The sequence below is a fragment of the Panthera uncia genome, assembly GCF_023721935.1.
Source record: "Panthera uncia isolate 11264 chromosome B3 unlocalized genomic scaffold, Puncia_PCG_1.0 HiC_scaffold_1, whole genome shotgun sequence".
Classification (NCBI taxonomy): Eukaryota; Metazoa; Chordata; class Mammalia; order Carnivora; family Felidae; genus Panthera; species Panthera uncia.
The window spans coordinates 109,826,263-109,846,534 of NW_026057582.1; the positions used below are offsets into that span (position 1 = coordinate 109,826,263).

At 38.8% G+C, this 20,272-nt stretch overlaps 1 protein-coding gene across 4 annotated transcripts in view; it reads left to right on the plus strand.

Annotated features, from left to right (window-relative positions):
* LRRC49 (leucine rich repeat containing 49) overlaps positions 1-18,050 on the plus strand; it is a 149,406-nt gene extending 131,356 nt beyond the window's left edge. For all 4 annotated transcript variants that reach the window (XM_049613816.1, XM_049613817.1, XM_049613819.1 and 1 more), the window contains 3 exons: positions 1,744-1,853; positions 9,065-9,218; positions 17,374-18,050. In XM_049613816.1, coding sequence (XP_049469773.1) covers positions 1,744-1,853; positions 9,065-9,218; positions 17,374-17,577 — 468 coding nt within the window. In that variant the 3' untranslated portion in view covers positions 17,578-18,050. The remainder of the gene's footprint in view (positions 1-1,743; positions 1,854-9,064; positions 9,219-17,373) is intronic.
* The last annotated feature ends 2,222 nt before the right edge of the window (positions 18,051-20,272 follow it).

Consider the following 20,272-nt stretch of genomic DNA (forward strand, 5'->3'; position numbering starts at 1 on the left):
TCAGCTATCTGTTGAAGATGTAGGACAAATCTGGAATCTTCAGAGGACTATTAATTTCTCCAGCTAGTTCTCACGAGATCTGGTTCAGTCTTGTGTACTCTTGTGTACTCCCTTGGTACTTGCCCAGAGAGGTCATGAGTCATTGATCAGACCTCATAACTAGTCCCAAAATTTTCCAAATCTGGAAAACTTTATTTTATTTTAGTTATTTTAGCTATGGATGAGTAATTCTTCATTAATGGCCAAACTGTTGTCCCCATTAACCTAAATAGTGTATTTATCCAGACATAGACCACTACTAGAAGTGTATACTAAATATTATTGAACCTTGAACTAGGAAGGAATAGTACAATATCATTACATTAAAGAGAGAAGAGTTAGAAAGAGCCAGTATAACTTATTCTGATTTAAATTTCCTTAAATGTCAGCTCCAGGGATATTGGACCCTTTCTTAAAAGTCTAAAATAAAGCTACTTGTCTCAACCTTGAAAATATGTAATAATATTATATATCTACTTTTCTTTATATATGAGAGAATAATATTACTTGAAATAGAATTAAATTGAATTGTGAGTGAGCATCACGAAGAAAAGATGGCGTAGTGGCCTACACTGGCCACTAGGTGACTATATTAGACCAAACAACTGAGTCGTCCGCTAAAGGAAAGATTTGAGGGAACAGCAGCCTCATGAACTCCAAAGGTCTAGGGAAAGTGTCTGCATGGAGTCCTGGGTATAAGATGCTGGTGAACTATGGGTTTGTTTTTTTTGGAAAACGCCTGTGAAGTGTATTACAGCTAGTATTAGTGAATGTTTTTATGTTCCAAAATTTCACTATACCAGGGTTTCTCAACCTCAGCTCCGTTGACATTTGGGACCAGGTAGTCCTTTGTTGTGGGGGCTGTCCTGTGCATCATAGGACGCTTAACAGCATCCCTGGCTTCAACACACTAGATTCTGGTAGCATCCCTCTGATCGTTGTGATAACCAAAAATGTCTCCAGACATTGTCCAGTGTTCTCTAGGGGCCAAAATGGCCCCTGGCTGGGAATCACCAAATTTATATACACAAACTAATCGTATTTAAAATGCAAACAACCCTATTTTACAGTAAAGAAAATATGCCCAGATATTAATCCAAGTCCTAATTTTAGCTTTTAGTACTTCCTTGGTTAAGATAGGAATAAGCCCTCACAGAGAAAACCGGTGACAAATTATTCCTTGTGGAGAGAAAGGTAGACATAATTTTACAATGAACAGGAGTGTCTTTAATTGTCTAATGTTTCATCTCTCAGGAAGGGACAAAATTATTGTTATAGAAGCAAAGTATGAACAACACCTTCGCTTACCTTTGGCATGTTATTAAAGTGAATCTATTCTGTTGACACTTGAGAAATTTCCCCTTAAATCACTCTACTCCAAGAAGCTAAAGGATTCCTGAAAAAAAATTTCATAAAGAATTTAAGGTGCCTCAAGTCTAATTCTCACGGAACATTGCTTTAAGTCAGAGCTAACTCATCACCTCCATCATCCTCCATCACCATGAGCCGCACCTGTCATCTTCATTCCAGTTAAGCTCAGGGAAGAAAGATAATGTCAATGAGAGCTCTCCTCTTACGGCCCCAGAGAAGGTACTTTCCTGGACTAAAAGAAAACACTCAAGCTAGACATCTCTTTGGAAATGTGTTAATTGTATCAAGCTAGATACAGTGTCATTTTGACCCACGTCCATTGTATCTCTTCAGGTGACGCAGAATGATATGATCATGGCTGAAAGGCTCTTTGGAATCCTAGCCCACGTAGCATCTTCCGAGTTACCCCAGTACCGTCTGATTTCAATTCTGGGTGATGCCAGGTGATCTTTAATTTCTATCATTTTAATAGAATTTCCGTTGCTGTAGAAAAAAGGAATAACTCTTAACTGCCACATGTGCATCCCACAAAGATTTATCCTAAATTTGTCTTGTGGCTAGCCCTCTTCAACGTCTTGGGGTATAAAGATGAAGAAGACAAGATCCTTGCTCTTGTGTGGCTTATAAGCTAATAGTTTAAAGATATGTGTAAGCGCTTATAATGTAAATGTTTCAGATGTTATAAGAGAGGAGTGAAAGAGTATAGGGAAGACCAACTTTAGTTTAGAAGAACATAAGGGAAGGCTTCACAGAGGAGGTAAGGTTTTACCTAGCTCTTCAGGAATGCGTAGCTTTTCACGTACAGGATACAGGGGAAGGAGATCTGCAAAGGCACGAGGAATTGTAAAGAGTTCAGCATAATTGGAGCATGGGATAATTGTGAATAGTGACAGGAAATGAAGCTAGAAAGACTGTGGTCTGATTTTGAACCCATTCAAAACAAAAGTGAATATTTGTGCTTTGTAATTCAGCACAAGAATCATGTGATTAGATGTTTGTTCTAGAAAGGCTGCCATTTGAGTGGACAGAAAGGGAAGGACTGGAGACCGATGAGGAGGCTAGTTATAGTTTAGGAGGGAGATTTTGAAGGCATGAACTAAGACAATGAGAATGGAGAAGGGGATAATTTGAAAGATACTTAGAAGAGGTATACCTGGCAGACCACACTGACAAAATGTGCATGAATGGAAGGAGAGAAGTGGGGGACGGTATGTCCACCATGATTCAGTTATAGATAAGGGAATTCACTCTGGTTAGAATAAGCAGAAAACAATTGATGTACAAGGAATTTGCTGTCTACAAAATCATTGGAAGAGGTGGGAGTCTCATGACTCCCAGAACGATACCACAGAACCAACCCACCAAGGAAACTGCCACCTCTGCTCAGGGAGTTGGCTAAGCAGGACACTGGCACCCCGTTTGCAGCCTCCAGAATCATACCACTTCAACTACACTGAGGATCAGGAAGTTCCCCACGCCTGTCCCCAGAACTTGGTTGCAGAGCCATGTTGCCCTTCTGTAATTTGTGCCAAAAAAAAAAAAAAATGGGTATCTTGTGTGTTACCTCTACTTCCCCACATAACTCAGTTCTCATTTCAGATCTTATCCAAGTGTGTCTGATTGGTAGAATCTAAATCCCGTAAAACACCTATAGAATCACTTGGGAAAAAAGTACTGAAGGAGGAACTGCCATAAAATGAACAGTGAATGCAAGAAATAGGAAGTATTGGGGGTGCCTGGGTGGTTCAGTCGGTTGTATGTCCGACTCTTGCTTTCGGCTCAGGTCATTATCTCACAGTCATGGGGTCAAGCCCCATGTCGGGCGTGGAGCCTGCTTGGGATTCTCTCTCTCTCTCTTCCTTTACCCCTGTCCCCCCACGCACATTCTTTCTCTCTCAAAAAATAAATTTTTTTTTTTATTTAAAAAAAAATTTTTTTTTATGTTTATTTATTTCTGAGACAGAGAGAGGCAGAGCATGAGTGGAGGAGGGGTAGAGAGAGAGGGAGACACAGAATCAGAAGCAGGCTCCAGGCTCTGAGCTGTCAGCACAGAGCCCGACGTGGGGCTCAAACTCACAAACCGTGAGATCATGACCTGAGCTGAAGTCGGTCTCTCAACCGACTGAGCCACCCAGGCGCCCCTCAAAAAATAAATTAAAAAAAAAAAATAGGAATCATTGAATTCAAGAAATGATGGTGTGGGAAGAAATAAGTAAAAATTAGAGCTGTCTAAAAATATTAATGTATAAGGAAAAAATTAATAACTGGAAGATAAAAATCCCAGAAATTCATAAAAGAAAGGAACTTAAACTTTGCTAAGGTTTTTTTCCCTTTGGGAGCAATAATAGGTACTAATTAACATCAGAAATTGATGGAAAAGTACATGTTTAACTGTGTGTATTAAAATTTTAAGGACTACTATTAGGAAGAAAGGCTAGATGTATAGTTTATTAACCACTAAAAAGAAAAAGGATTGGTCAACAAAAATGTGGAAGGGAAATAAAAATAAACATATCAGTTATAATAAATATTAATGAATGAAATTCTCCTATGAATAGATATTGGCTATCAAATTGAGTTAAAAATTGAGTTACATGTTGTATTTGAGAAATACCCCTAAAGAAAGCAATATATAAAGTTTGAAAATACAGGAATGAAAATATATAACAGGCAAATGCCAACAACAGTAACAAACAAATCTGGGAATATTAATATTAGTGATAATAAAATTGATGACACCAAAAGCTATAATCTACCAAAAAAGATGATAATTATGAAGCTTGATGTAACTAAGCTCCTAAATATATCAACAAATACTAGTATACATTAACAAATTCACAGTTATTGTGATAGATATTAATCTATTTGATCAGTAGACAAATAAGCCAAAATAAAAAAGAATATGGGGGATTTGAATAACACAGTTAATACACTTTGTCAACTAAATATATTTATAATTATATTCCCAGAATATTATTCCCAATTCTGAAAAAAAATTTATTCAAACACCTATGAAATGTTTGCAAAAATTGGATACATATTAAACTCAAAGAAGATCTCCGTGTTTCCCAAAAAGCATACTCAAACAGATTACTTTCTGTAATCAGCATAAAATTAGAAAATAGTGAGCCAAAATTTACTCAGATGAAATTAAAAAAACAAAGAAACAGGAAAAGCAGTTACCCAGAAAACAAAATACAAGTTCCTTTAAACTTAAAAAAGATGTTTGACCTCAAAGTTACAGACATGAACATTTTAAAACAGTGAGATACCTTTGTGGGGAAAGACTAAAAGTTTGATCACATACAGCATATTGAAACAGAATTCTTATACACTGTCCATGGTATAAGTTGAGGCAACTCTTTTACATAGAAATTTAACAATACCTAACAAATTTTAAATTTACATGCCCTGTAACTTAGTAATTTCACTTCAAGGAATCTTCTTCAGATGGTGGTTTTTACATGAGCACAAATATATATGTGTAAGGATTTTCACTGCAGTGTAGCAAAAATAGGAAAACTCGCTAAATTTCCACTAATAAAGGACTAATGACTTGCAACTCTAAAAATAATTAGAGGTTCTGATATGAAACAGTCTGTAAGATGTCTCAGAAAATAAAAATGCAAGTTATAGAACACTTACATAGTGTACTGCAATTTATGAGAAATGGGGCATATGTTTCAAAGGTATCCGTATGTTATTTTTAAATGTTTGATTTTTTTAAAAATGACTGTCTCTGGGAGTTGAACTGAGGACACTAAGAGTTCCAAAGGGTGTAGAAGTTTACTTTTCACCGTATGTCTATAGATACTGCTCGAATTACCTTTTTTGGGTTTTGTTCTTTTTATTATTATTATTATTGTATTCCTTCTTTAAAAAATAATTTTGAAAAGTACTTTCTTTGGGATAGAAGAATAAATTAAAACCAAAGTCATAAATTACATATAAATGAACTTGATAACAAGAGAACTCTGTCACAGCCTGTGGGATGTTGCTAAGAATGTACTGAGAGGAAATGATATATCTTTAATATACTTGTTAGGAAACAAGAAAGATTAGAAATTAATGAATGAGGCTTTCAACTCAAGAAAGCTAGAAAAACACCAAAGTAAAAAAAAAAAAAAAAAAATGGAGGCAAGAAATTAATAAAGACAAAGCAACTAAAAAAAAATAAGAAATTGAAAAAAGAATAATTGACTAGTAAAAGCAAAAGTTGACTCTTTATAAAGACCATTTTCTAAGGAAAATCCAAGAACTCAACCATTAAATTTTTTACAACTGATCAGATTATATACTAAGGAAACCAGATACTGTATCAACATACAAAAATAATTGGTATTTTTTCATTAAAATAATAAATTATTGAAAATAGTATTAGAAAAAGTATCCCATTTATAGAGGCAATAAAAACTATAAAACATCAGGAAATCTACCTGACACAAAATAACTATGAAATAAACAGTGAAATTAGGAATAAAAAAAGTATCTAAAAAATGGAGAGGTTTACATTGTTAATGAATTCTGAGGCTTAATAAAGATGTCAATTTATTTTAATTAAATCATATAGTTACTAACTTTCCAATCAACAATCCCAGTGTGATTTTCTCAGTAAACAAGGTGATTTTTGTATCTGTTTTTTTAATGTTTATTTATTTATTTTGAGAGAGAGAGGGGGGGGGGGGAGAGAGAGAATCCCAAGCAGGCTCCACACTGTCAGTGCCAAGCCCGACACGGGACTTGAACTCACCAACCATGAGATCATGCATGACCTCAGTGATAAAACACAAATGTACTAATTGTTCTGGTTAAAAGCCAAAGATCGTCAGATTGAGTAAAAAATGAAGCTCAGTTATATGTTGTTAACAAGAGACACATCTGAAACATAAGGTTACATAAAGTTTGAAAGTAAAAAAGTGAGGAGTGCCTCCGTAGCTCAGTGGGCTAAGCATCCTGCTCTTGATTTCTGCTCAGGTCATGATCTCAAAGTTCGTGAGTTTGAGCCCCACCACGTAAGACTCTTCACTGACAGTGTGGAGTCTGCTTGGGATTCTCTGTTTCCCGCTCTCTCTGATCCTGCCCTGCTGGTGCATGTGCGTGCATGCGTGCTCCCTCTGTCTCAAAATAAATAAAATAAACTTAAAAATAAATTAATTAATTAAGTAAACATTAAAAAAATAAAATAAAAGAGAAAAGATAAAAAAAATCAATGGTAACCAAAATAAAAACAGAACAGCCATTGAGGACTAAATTGACTCAGGCGAAAAGCAATACTAAAAATAAAGAGAATCATTTCAAAATGATAATAAGTTCAATTCGTTGCAAATGTTAAGGTAAATTTACTAATTCAATTTGTATGCACCTATTAGCATAGCCTTAAAAAACATACAAACCAAAAATTGACACGACTGCAGCTCCACAATTACAGGGGGAAGTTTCAATATACTTTTGAGTAATTTTAAAAGGATATAAAATACTTGAGCACCATGAATAACAAATTTGACTTAATGGACATTCAGAGAGCATTGCCCCAACAACTGTAGAACACATGTTCTTTTCAAGTATACGTGGAATATTTGTAAAATTTACCAAATACTATCCGTAAGGAAATTATCAACAGATTCCAAAGGATTTATGTAGACAATGTGTTCTGTTCACAATACAATTAAGCTTTAACTCAATTACTCAGTGTTAACCAGGAAATTCCCATATATCTGGAAATTAAGAAGTCCACTGCTAGGGGTCTGGGTGGCTCAGTCAGTTAGGCGTCTGACTTTGACTCAGGTCATGATCTCACCGTTCGTGAGTTCAAGCCCCGCGTCGGGCTCTCTGCTGTCAGTGCAGAGCCTGCTTCGGATCCTCTGTCTCCCTCTCTCTGCCCTTCCCCCACTCACTCTTTCTCAAAAATCAATAAACAAACAAACAAAAAAACCCCACATTTCTAAATAACCCACAGGTGAAAGACAGTTTTATAATGGAAACTACCTTGAACTTAAATATAACAAAAATACCACATTTCAAAACTTGTAGAATTGTTACAGTGATGCTAAATGAACATTTTAACCTTTGAAATGGCTATGAAAGAAAAGAATAAAGGCTGAAAATGAATGAGCTAAACATTTATCTAAACAAGTTAGGGGAATAAAAACAGTAAAATAATCCTAAAAGTTAAAAGAAATAATGATATTAATAACAGAATTAATGGAAAATTGATTATTTGAAAAGACTAAGTGATATAAAATATATATTTGCATTGCTTTTGTAATTAAAAAGTCAATAAATAAAATGTAGGTAAAGATATACATGTTACTCACTTTCTTCTTTATAAAAGTGAGAATATTATACTACCCAAATATCAAAAAAAAAAAGGGCCCGATTAGGTAAATTGATGAACATCACAACTGAATTTTATTCATTCATTAAATAGAAAATGTGTATTATATAGCATTGAGTGAAAACAAGCACACAAAATTGGATGTTTAATAGGATCTTAACTTTTTATAAAATTTCATAGAAAAAGCCTGCAAAAAAATATATTGAATGTGAACAGTGTTATATATAGATGTACGAGCTATAGATTTATGGGTAATTTTTATCTATTTCTTTATACTTTTCAAAATGTGTACTCCTTAAAATTTCTAAAATTGCTGTGTTACACTTAAAAAAATTTTTTTTAATGTTTATTTTTGAGAGAGACACAGTGTGAGCAGGGGAATGGAGAGAGAGAGAGAGAGAGACGCAGAATCCGAAGCAGGCTCCAGGCTCTGAGCTGTCAGCACAGAGCCTGACACGGGGCTCAAACCCACAGTGCTGCGAGATCATGACCTGAGCCGAAGTCGGACACTTAACCGACTGAACCACCCAGGCGCCCCAACTGTCTTACACTTTTAAATTGGAAAAAGGAAGAAAAAATTTAAAAGATCTATTCCTCTTCTCCTCCCAATTTTTAGTTCAGTTTGCAATAAAGTAGATGTATCACTTCACTTTAGAGACAGCTTAAGTCTGGCAGAAACCAGAAATCGACTTTCACCAGAGCTGAGTTGCTGTTCTCTATCCAGGCTTATGGGTCTACCAGTGATGCTGTGAGCACTGTGTATGTTCTTCATAATCAAATGAAGTTTCCAGGTTCATTATTTCATATATTTCACTATGCTAACAGTTGGAAGTTTGGGGATTTTGTTTATTTTGTTTCGCCTAAACTTAAACCAATATCCCATGCCATTTTCTAGCTATGAGTAATACTACCAAGCTGCATAATGGAATTAGGAACTATTTGTGTCATTTGTAAGAGATTACTGTATGTTTTATGGAAGATAACGACTTAGAAACTTTGGCCTACTACATCTTCAGTTGCGTTGTTTTGTACTCTGTAATTATTTAAATTTTGTACTGATTTCTTTAAGGTAGAGTTTCTTTAAGGTAGAAATGGTTGAGACATGTTTATGTTGCTGATTGGTAGTTATGAAACAAAAGAATTCGGGTTGAGTAGCTTAATAAGTAGAAAGATTGGGGTATTGAACTAAGTTCAAATAAATAACTCAAACTCATAAAACGAACATTCCTAAGAGCATATGCTTCCCTCTAAAGTCAACAAAAATAGACACATTTTAATAAATCTCACCAGTAACTAAATCTCTTTACTGTCTTTCTACAGAAAGAAGCAATTCCGGTATCTGCTAGAAACCAAAGGGAAAAAACCAGGTCTTGTCAATGAAGAAAATAACGATAGCAAAAGACTTGTAGGAGAAAACACAAACCGTGCTACGCTAAATTATACCACAAGAGAGTTTTATAACGAACGGCTAGAGGTAAAACTACCGTCAATCTTTGGAATCTGGTGCCTGGATATGTCCCCCATGGCTTGGGACTTGGCAGTTGTACGTTTCTCCCTTTAATCAGTTAAGATAACGTTTTTTGTTTGTTCTGTAAAGCTATATACAGCTGGAGACAGTAGGCACCAAGGTGTTTGGAGGAAGTAGAGCCCACAGTTCCAGTATCTTTATTTCAGCAGAAAAAAAATGTTCAAAAGAATCTGTATCAAAAACCTAGACCAAAGTGGACCGAAGGTTCTGATCTCTCGGAATTAAGAGAAGGGATAGATAGGCTCCCTGTGAGTACTTAACTAGCCCGTGTCGGATTGGCAGAGGGCACAGCAGAACCTCCGTTCCTGTTCTCTTTGCTTGCGTCCTTGGTGTGTTAGTTCTCTTCTTTCATTCTCCTGCACCATTAACTCCTGTGTCCTTAGTCGTGTAATATAATTTTAACCTATCTTGTTTCCACTGTAGCTACTTAGCCAGAAAAACTGGAACTAATTCTTTACTTCTTTGTGTTCGGGGGTTGATTGGAGGAATGCCATGTCAGGGTATTGCAGGAGCTACAAAGAAGACAAGTATTCAGTGCCTGTCTTGATGGAACTCCTAAGAAAGCTGAAGGAACAAATCCTTTAAGATGCTGCAGGAGATTTTGAGGGGACTAAAGGGCACGAGAGCAAGAGAGAGAGCAGGAAGCACTGATCGAGCATCTTTATGTGCAAGGCACATTTTATATATACATTTTATATATACATGGAAGTGAAATGGCCTGGCAAGTGGTTTTCAGATGTTTTGTTAAGAGCTATGAGACTTTTTATTCAAACCACATTGTAGCCGAAAACCCAGTATGTCAAAACAAAGCAAAAACAGCAGACCAGCTGTTGTTGTCGAGGGAAAGGACACTTCAGAGCTTCAATTGACTGGATCTTCTATTCCTTTCCTTTCCTTTCCCCTCATCTCAGTCCCCTCATGCCCAATCCTGAAGCATCTCTTTGGAACCCATAGGGCTCTAAGGGTTACAGCTTGAAAATACCTTGAAAACTCAATGTAACAATATTTTTATAGCATCCTAAAAGATGTTCGGATTCTGCTTTAAACTCTCCTGACACAAAAAAGATTACTGCTTCATGAGGTGGCTCTTTATCTCTGAGCAACTCCATTGGTAAAGAAATTCTTACCCACGTGAAGCTGAAAGCTGCCACCTAATAACTTTTACTTCATGATCCTAGTACCGCCTTATGTAGAAAAGAGATTGAGTCTCTTTCTCATGAAAACTCTTCAGATACTTGAATACCTTGAAGTCCTCCCTCCCTACAGTCATGCTTTCACTCACTCAAAAATCATGTCACACACTACTTGGGCTGTAGAAGTCACTGTCCTTATCCTCATGGATATCACATTCTTTCTTTTTTTTTTATTTGTTAATGTTTATTTATTTTTGAGAGAAAGAGAGACAGAGTATGTTGGGGGGGAGGGGGGCAGACAGAGGGAGACACAGAATCTGAGCAGGCCCCAGGCTCTGAGCTGTCAGCACAGAGCCTGACACGGGGCTCAAACTCACAAACCATGAGATCATGACCTGAGCCAAAGTCTGACGCTCAACCAACTGAGCCACCCAGGCGCCCCAGGATGTCACATTCTAATGGAAGAAATAGACATCCACAGGGATGATTATAAATCAGTATATCAAGAGAATGGAGGAGGGTTATCTTATCCAGGTCAAGGGAGGCTTTCTAGAGAAGAAGCTTCCTGATCTCAGTCTTAAATGATAAAATGTAGCTATATGCAGAGGGAAAAGGGCAATTCTGAGAAATAGCACGCTATGAATAAAAGGCATTAAAAGTGTAAAAAGACAAGGAGAGAGCCAGGAGCTACGAGCAGTTCACTCTTCAGAAGCACAGTGATTGAGGTAGATGGTGTTAAAAGAAGAGACTACAAAGGGTAGTAAGAGGACTATGTGAAAGGACTGAATTTAATCTTTGCACAAAAGGGGCTTCCTGATGTGGCCAAAAGAGGAGAATGAAAGCCAAACTGGCAGGATTGTGAGTCCTTTTCTTGAAGGCACTTGGTTCTATGAGTCAAAAATTAACACTAATTTCAACAAAAGACATTTAGAAAAATATTAAAGAGCTGCATGCAAAACAAGAACAATGTCATAGAGAGATCAACCGACTCTATAAAGAATAGACAATTCCAGTGATTTTTAAATTGTTCGAGAGTATTGAAAAAGAAGGAACACTTATGCTGCAGACAGCATAACATTACATCTAAAACCTGCCAGGATTGCGCAGAAAAAGAAAAGCCATACCAGAAATCTAAAAACATTGATGATACAAAAATCCTTTAAAAAAGGAAGGGGAGTGTGCCTGGGTGGTTCAATCAGTTAAGCATCCAACTTTGGCTCAGGTCATGATCTCATGGCTCGGGAATTCAAGCCCCTCATTGGGCTCTGTGCTGACAGCTCAGAGCCTGGAGCCTGCTTCGGATCTGTGTCTCCCTCTCTCTCTTCCCCTCCCCCGCTAGCGCTCTCTCTCTGTCTCTCTGTCTCTTTCTCTCTCTCAAAAATAAATAAAAACATTAAAAATTTTTTTAAAAAAAAGAGGAGGAGTATCAAGGGGACTATAGCAGAACATTAAATGAGTAACAGAACATACAGCCAAGTGTGGTTTATTCTAGGAATGCAAGGAAGATTAAATATTAATAAATTGATAGATCTAAGGTGAAAAGATTACTTCTGTAGACATTAAAAAGGCATTTCACACAATTGAACATCTATTCTTAATTTTTTTAATCAGCAAATAGGATAAATGGAAATGGATAGCAAACATCCTGCTTGATGGGGAAACTCTAGAAACATTAGCATTAATGGCAGGCAAAATTCTGAGTAAGATGGTCTCCGTGATTCCCATCCCCCTGGTATCCACACTCTGATATCATCCCCTCTCTTTAGTGCAGGTAAACATGTGATTTGCTTCTAACCAATGGAATGTGGCAAGGGTAAAGGGATTTTGCAGATACAATTAAGGTCTCCGATCAGTTGGAAAGGGAGATTATCCTGGGTAAGCCTGACCTAATCAGGCAGGTCCTTTAAAAGAGGATTCAGTCTTTCCATAAGAGATTCTACTGCTGGCCCTGAAGAAGTAAGCCACCATGCGAGAGGGTAACATGGCCAAAAACTGCAAGAAGCTTCTAGGAGCTGAGAGCAGCCCCCTGCTGGCAGCCAGCAAGAAAGTGGGGCTTCAGTTCTACAACTGCAAGGCGCTGAATTCTGCCAACAATCACCAAGATTTAGAAGAGGACCCAAGCTTTAGAAAGGAACACAGCCTGGCCAACAGCTTGACTACAGCCTTGTGAAGTCCTGAGCAGAGCACCCGGCTAAGCTGTGCATGGACTCCTCGTGCACAGAAACTGTGAGATGATAGATATGTGCTATTTTAAGCCACCAAATTTGATGTAACTTGCAATAGAACCCTAATGTACCGTTGAAGTCAGCTTCAAGACAAGGATGGCCAATATCACCATTATTATTTATCAGTACAGACAATGCAAAGAGGCAAGAGAAAGAAATTAGTGGTGACTTGAAAGGAAGGAAGAACCTAAAACATATAAGAGTAAAAGTGGGGAGAACTTACCTTAACACATACCAAGTACTGTTGTAAAGCTGTAGTAATTATGGCAGTGTCAGAATAGACAAATAGATCTGAGAATACAATCGAGATCCAGAACTATCCCATGTATATGGAATACATATACCCTATGTATATGGGGATATAGATAGGAAGTATTATAGATTAGTACAGACAGTTTAATAAATGCTAGTTAGGAAATTGAGTCTCAAATCAGAACTACATATTGAATCCCTGCTTTACACCATGCAACAAAAATTAACTCTAGATCTAATAAAAACCCAAGTATGAAAAGCAAAACTTTAGAGTTATTATTGAAAAAATAGGTGAAAATCTTTATGACCTTGATCGGGTGGGCTATGATTTTCTAACACCTGCAGGACACAAACAAGAAAAAATGTCATAAACTTGGCAATCAAGGTCATTGTCGTAGGTTTCTAGCAGGAGTGGTTTCAGTGGAGTCATAGAATCAGAGTCTCAAAGTGGTTTAAAGAGTAAATAAACAACCAAGAATTAAAAACAGGGAATGTTGACTCCTGTTTTGAGAAATGTCAAAGGGAGAAGAAATCTGAAGCCATATAATATTTTGTACAGAACACTTGGCCACTTGGAGACCTGGATTTGAGCCCCTGATTCTACCACTTACTACCTGAAAGACCTTGCCCTAGTCCCTTAATCACTCTCTTGACTCACAACCTAGCATGCTTTCACTTATAAAACCTTATATACCCTCCTTCTTACCTTTTGAAAAATATTTAAATCACTGCAGTACAGAGTTCTCAGTCTCTCTCTTTCGTGGGTCCTGAGTTGTTGAGGGAATGAATTGTAGTGAGTGCCTCACAAGTCAGGGTAAGCAAACCCTTCCATTATACATATAACATGTATAATTATACAGATGACGTGTATAATTCTGTTGCCTGGTAGCTGTCCATCCTTTCTCCTAACTTGTTCTAAGAAAGATTTAAGACCAACATAGAATCAGACAGCTGAAAGGAACGAACGATTCCAGTCCTGTTCTTAGACAGATGAGGAAAACTGGAGACTCAGAGGAACTACTCGGGACTGCACGGTGAGTTACTGCCGGAGCTGCCTCTAGAACTCAGACCTCCTGATTACTGACCTTGGACTCTTTCACAGTAAATCATGCTGCTTTCTGAAATCTTTCTGACCACCCCAGCGTAAAGGGCTCTCTCTTCTCCGAACACCGACTATATTTGTTGTCTAAGCAATCTCCTTCAGCACTCACTTACGGTTTACTATTTCTCAGTTAGCTTTTCCTATCGTGGGCCTGTCTCTCCAACCAGCCTGCAGGTCCTTCAAGGACTAGATTAGAGTTTTCTCTAAGTAAGTGTTAGTAGATGATACCTAATCCTGAGCAAGCCCCTCAACTTCTGTTGACCTCAGTTTCCCATTTATGGAATGGAGATATAGCTTATATCCTAGTACAAGTACCGTTACAGCTAAAATGGCTCTACAGCAAATCCCATTCTTTGACCTACTTTGTTTCCCAACCATCTTCCTGACAACAAAATCGTAGTCCAGTGAAATAAACAACATTGTTTAGGGTTCATCTCATCAGGATTGAACTTGTATAATACTTGCTTTATGAAGCCCACAGGGATATTGTGGGAAAGAAAAAAATAAGTATATGAAAGCATTTGAGAATGGAAAAAGCATTATTCAAAGAGCAATAACTCCTTGACGGGTCAGGGCAAGAGAGGTATCTCTAATGTGCTTTTAACAGGATCATTCTGGACAGGCAGAGTGAGCCGCCCTGGCAGACCCCTGATGAGTATAGAGCACACTTCATGGAGATGCGAGTAATTGGCTTGGAGCAGAGAAGAAATGATGAAGTAAAACTGCCTTCAAACAGTTACTAAATTAAGGGTTATTATGGCAGAGACAATTCTGTGGCAACATGTCTATAAAGAAGTAATGGAAAGGAGCTACAGCAAGAAATTTTAAAACCAAAAACTGCACTATGCCAATTATGAAAAGTTTAATTTGTATTTTGTATAAATTATTTAACAAAGTATGTCATATAAAAATTCTTTAAATTTTTGTTATCCCTATATTACCATGGTAACTTTCCAGTCTTACTGCTAGAACTTTTCTTCCTTAAAAGACTCAAAATTGTGTTTCAAGAAACTTAGCAACGTGTAAAAGAGGCATTCACTAAATACGCTGCGGGCCTTCTCCTCGTGTAAATGTATTGCACGTTGTAAAATATTGCTCGTTTCGGCTAGTGATCGATCTCCAGCGATTCACACTTGTCTTTCTCCTTGGTAGTCCCTACGTAGCCCAGATTTACTGAGTGTTAAAAGGGAACAGCTCAATGCTGTTCTCATCAGCAAGCTAACTTAGTGCAGGTGACTGAGTCCCAGACCATATTTCAGAGTTAGAGAAAGTTAGGTTCCTCGGAGAAGTAGCCAGCTGGAACCATGTGTTATTTATCGCCCATCACAATCTGTACATATTTTTACGAGAGGTCAACTCGTGACCGGTTGTTTTTAGCATAGGAACTAAATCGGGTCAGTATGCTGACCCCTGAATGGTGAGTGATTATTTAGAGAACTCTTACATGTCATAAGAAAATTTCTAAAATATGTCTTTGTCAGGGAAAGTTAGCGACAATTGTGATTCATCATTAACTTATGTGAATTAATCAAGAATCTAAAACATCTTTGGTTGTTTTAAAAATTGTAAACATTTGGAAAAGGAAGAGAAATAGAACAAGGGAGGAAAAAGCACTTGTCATCTCACAACCCAAAGGCAATCTTAATGATACTGGAGTATATTTTCTTCCAAAAATTTTCCGTATACTTTTTCTGACGTTTTCTTGAAAATTTCGAACATACAGCGACGTTGAAAGCATTTTACAGTAAACACCCCTACCCCCAACCTAGATTCTGTCATTAACATTGTACTACAGTGCACGTGCTTGTCTCACACCTGTACATTTCCTCATCCTCTCTTTACCACCAATACACCTTATAGTGTTTCATTCATTTCAGAGTAAGTGCAGACATTAGCATGCTTCTTCCTAAATATTTCAGCATACATATCATTTAGAATTCAGTATTTTACATAGTTTCTTCTTCTGAGGTGAAACTTACACACGAAGATACACAAACCTTAGATGTACGCTTGCTAAGTTTTGACAAATACATACACATGTATAACGCAACCTCTTTCAAACCTCAAAATTTAATTTTGTTTTTTCCATTTAACATTGTAATGTATTTTCCTTGTTATTACAAGTCCTTAAAAGTATAATTTTAATGACAATATCTGTTAATATACATTTTTTAATGTTTATTTATTTTTGAGAGAGAGGGAAAGAACAAGCAGGGGAGGAGACAGAGAGAGAAAGAGAGGGAGACACAGAATCGGAAGCAGGCTCCGGACTCTGAGCTGTCAGCATAGAGCCCGACAGGGGGCTCGAACTCACAAACCGTGAAGTCATGACCTGAGCTGAAGACAGACGCTTAACCGACTGAGCTACCCAGGCACCCCTGTTGATACTTTAAATTTAACTCTTTAATTCATCTTGAAATTATTTTGGTATGTTTATGAGTTGGAGGTTTGAGTAGATTCTTTTCCAAGAAGCTAAGCCCATTGTCTCGTTGACATTTATTATTTCTTTTCTCTTTCACTGATGTGAATTGCTTTCCTATAATTCTGACTGTCTGATCTGTTCCAGTAATTTTTCCATATGTATTGTGGCACTTTCCATCATAATGCCTCGATACTCCTCACAAGTATTAATAGCCAAAATAAATGTTGATTCTTATATTGAAGAAAATGGGTTTATTTCAGCCTCTGTTGTGAAATTGGGGCCCAGTGCCTGAGTAGCCTCGGGCCCAAAGCTTCTCTATAGTGTTTTGGACCCAGGTTTTTCATTTGCAGGCTTCCAGACCCAGAAGTTGAGTGGGAGCACTGTTTCTCTCAAGGCCAAGTTCTGGGTCCCTGGCTTGTATATATCTCCTCTTCCTGCTTGTACACGTTCTCCCAACTTTGTCCAAGTGGTCTAGGCTAATAAATCAGTGTAGTACCACTACACAATTTCTTAAAATACAGACTAAATTCAGCATATGGGTATTTCAAGTATGTATATGGATATTAACTAACCTCATACCAATTAAGATCGTCAGTATCAGTGCCATGATACATTTAGCACCACAAGCCATGAACCTCTATATTCATCTGTCTTATGTGAACTAACCTGTCTTAACTGAGAAAGGAGAAAGTCTACCAACAGAGTAATCGCTGTTACCATCTGAGTGATTCCGATCAAAACCCACTTCCAACAGAGCTGCCCACCAGAGGTAGGAGTGGACTGGGAAGTAGAGAACTCCCTACTGCTGGCTTTTCTCAAGCAGGACTTTGTGTCAAGAGTGTCTAGGAAAGCACTCCTGCTCCGAAGGATGAGGCTCAGAACAGATCATTTCAAGTTAGTCTGGTTCAGCCCCTTGTTCCTTGGCTCCTGGGTTATGACTCAATGCACCATTTTTTTTTTTTAACAGGAAATAAAGGAAAAAAAGAAATTCTGCAAGATGTATATGGAGGACCTTGTGAAGGAAGCCACGGACATCAACATGAAGAACGAGGCTCTGCAGAAGCTCTGGCCGCAGATGTTCATCGAGCTTGTTAGGGACGCAGTCATAGAAATCCGCAATAAAAACTCCTATATGAAGCTTTGCCTACAGCAGATAACTGACCAAAAATAGAAATGGCTTGTAGTTCCAGTTGATTTTAGCAGTTCTGTGTTTTTGAAGGTTGAAAATAAGTAGGTTAAACATGTTAAAACGACACTGTCCCGCAAACTACAAAGACTAGCATCAAAGCATTATTGCCTACTGTTCTCGTAGTTAAAGGTTAGGAAGGAAGGAAGGAGAGAGAGAGAGAGAAAGAGGATTAGCTTCCTGTGTAAGCTGACCACGCCACCTTTGGGAAGTAGGCAGTCTCTAGAGATAGCTGGGGCTTGAGTTGGCACTGCGTCTGCGGTTCTTGCTTCGACCGGTGCCCCTGCTCTAGCCCAGGGCATGCAGCGTGCTCGCTCCTGCTTCGGCATCGGTTGCTTCTACCTACCCGCAGCTGATAGTTTCCAGTTATTTGCCTTTTTATTTTATGTCATGATTTCAAAGCCAAAAATATGTTCTTTTTTATGAGCGGAGAATAAACTTATTAATAAATTAGTAAAAAAAAAAATCGTCTGTTTGCGTCCTTCCTCCAGTCATAATTGTCATATTTATTTTATGTTCCTTTTGAGCTGAGTAGGAGCCCTTCTCTTCACTTATGTAGGAGGAGGCGCCATTCTTCCAGGGATGCGTCCTCAGGGCACCACCGGGACTCGTGGGCTCACTGTGGGCAGAAAATATGAAAATGAGTACAACGGAGGCAGGAAGAAAATGCTCTGTCTGAAGGAATCCCAAGCCAGTGTAAAATGCAGTGACAAATCAGTAAGTCTGCTTCTCTGAAAGGTGTTTCTTTCTGTTGCTAGCCACTCTGGGGGCTCTTTTTTTTCTGGTAGGTATGTGTACCTGTACCTCAGAAGTATTAGAAATTCATGGGTGAAAGGTTCTAATTTTTCTGATTCCATTTGAAGTTCTAACAGGTAACTAAGACGTAAGCAGGGGTTTGCCCGAGTTCATGCTGGTGAGGAGGGTGTCGTGAGCCCATTACCGTAGCTGGAGATCATACAACTTCAGCAAAACAACCTTACAGGTCAATAAATTGGAATTCTCCAGTTTGCTCAGATTTTGCCTGGCAGGACCACCAGGATGTGGGAAAACAGCGGAAGTTACAGGATGACAGAGATACAGATGTATTCCAGAGTACATACAGAAATGCTTGGAAGGAAGCTAGGTAAGTTGTTTGTGCAGTTCTGAGAAACACCCACCTCCTTAAGAGCTCGCCCAAGAGGCAGTGGTCAAGGTTAGATGGTTAGCATAACGTTTCAGAACGTGACCTTGTGAGTCATGCTGTCCTGGGTTTGTATCTTGGTGCTCAAGCTACCAGTTTCCATGCCTATGATCTATCTGAACCACGCCTGCCTCATAATACTACCCAGCTTATAACAGTGTCGTGAGGAGCAAATGAGATGAAGCATTCAAAACATGTATCATAATACCTGGCACACAGTGAACACCAGTAAATGAAGCTATTCTTCTAGAAACACACTGAACCACAGAATTGGTGCTCCTGGACGGGAACAACTATTAGGGTTTCTTGATGCTCCTGCAGTCTCTCAAAATTAAAATCTGAACCATCTCTCATCTGGCTGGTAAAGGGTGATTTCTCTCGGGGGAGGGGGGGGGGTCTATCTTGTTTGATATGGAAATGAGATCCCACCTAGCGGGTGATGTTGAGAAGAGAAACAAAGATGTCTTGTTCACGGGCTTTTAGTAAGTAGGGAAGGCCAGAGCTTGTGACACCTTGGGCATGTGGGGAGCTTGCTCACTCGAGGTTTTGCAGGTGAATGGCCTGGCTGTTTAATAAGTCATCTGTCTGGCTTCCTGAATGCTGCCTCTTCTCCCCTGGCCCTCCCATCCCTGATGCTAAAGGCATCTGACCCTCATATTCACATGCATTCTTGGCCCTCCCCGGTTATTCTGGGAATTTAAGAACCTTGGGTCAGCACTCAGTGGCTTGGCAGCAAGCCTGCAGGCACAGGGGCTCTACCCAGACCTTCTGCTTCAGGCCTAGTCATAGGCTTTCTGTCTTGTTCCTGAAACCACATCTTTTCATGGCCCAGCTTTGGTCGCTTGGTCTCTCATCCCGTTGTACCTGAGCTCTGTCTTGTCTGCCCCCACTATCCACACTGATTGATTTCTATTTCTTGAATCCTTATTTTGCCTGGTCCCAAACTCCCAATGGCTGTGTCCTCCCCTGTAATTCTTATCCCCTCCAGCTCAACACCCCCCCCCCCCAATCCATTTTGCTTACTGGAGTTCTTAGGTGTAGATAATCCCCAGATGAAAGGACAAGAGGACCCGAGTCTACTGGGTCTGGAATCCAGAGACGGTCTTATGTTGTTAGTGGTGATCCCTGGAACGAGTTGTCCTCTCTACGTGGGGCTTTCCAGGGTCTGTAGGAAAGGAGGAAATGCACACCCCACAGTCTGAGGCTATCTAGGCTAGTGTGTGCCGAAGGGTTCCTTTTTTCCAAAAGCATTCTCAAGCGGAAACAACTTTGTGGTTGCCTCAGAAGCAAAAAATGGCTAGTATCCCCCCATTCGGAGAGATACTGTCCCCCATGTTCTGGCTCAGCAGTTAAGTGGTTAAATGTGCTGCTAGATGTGGGGATGGTTGGTAGGTGTACCGTTGGATCTGAGGCTAGTTAACCGTGCTACCGTCCGAGGATGGTGCTGGTATCAGCCTCCCCCTTCCCGAGCTTCCCTCCACTGAAGGCCTGGCATGTGAG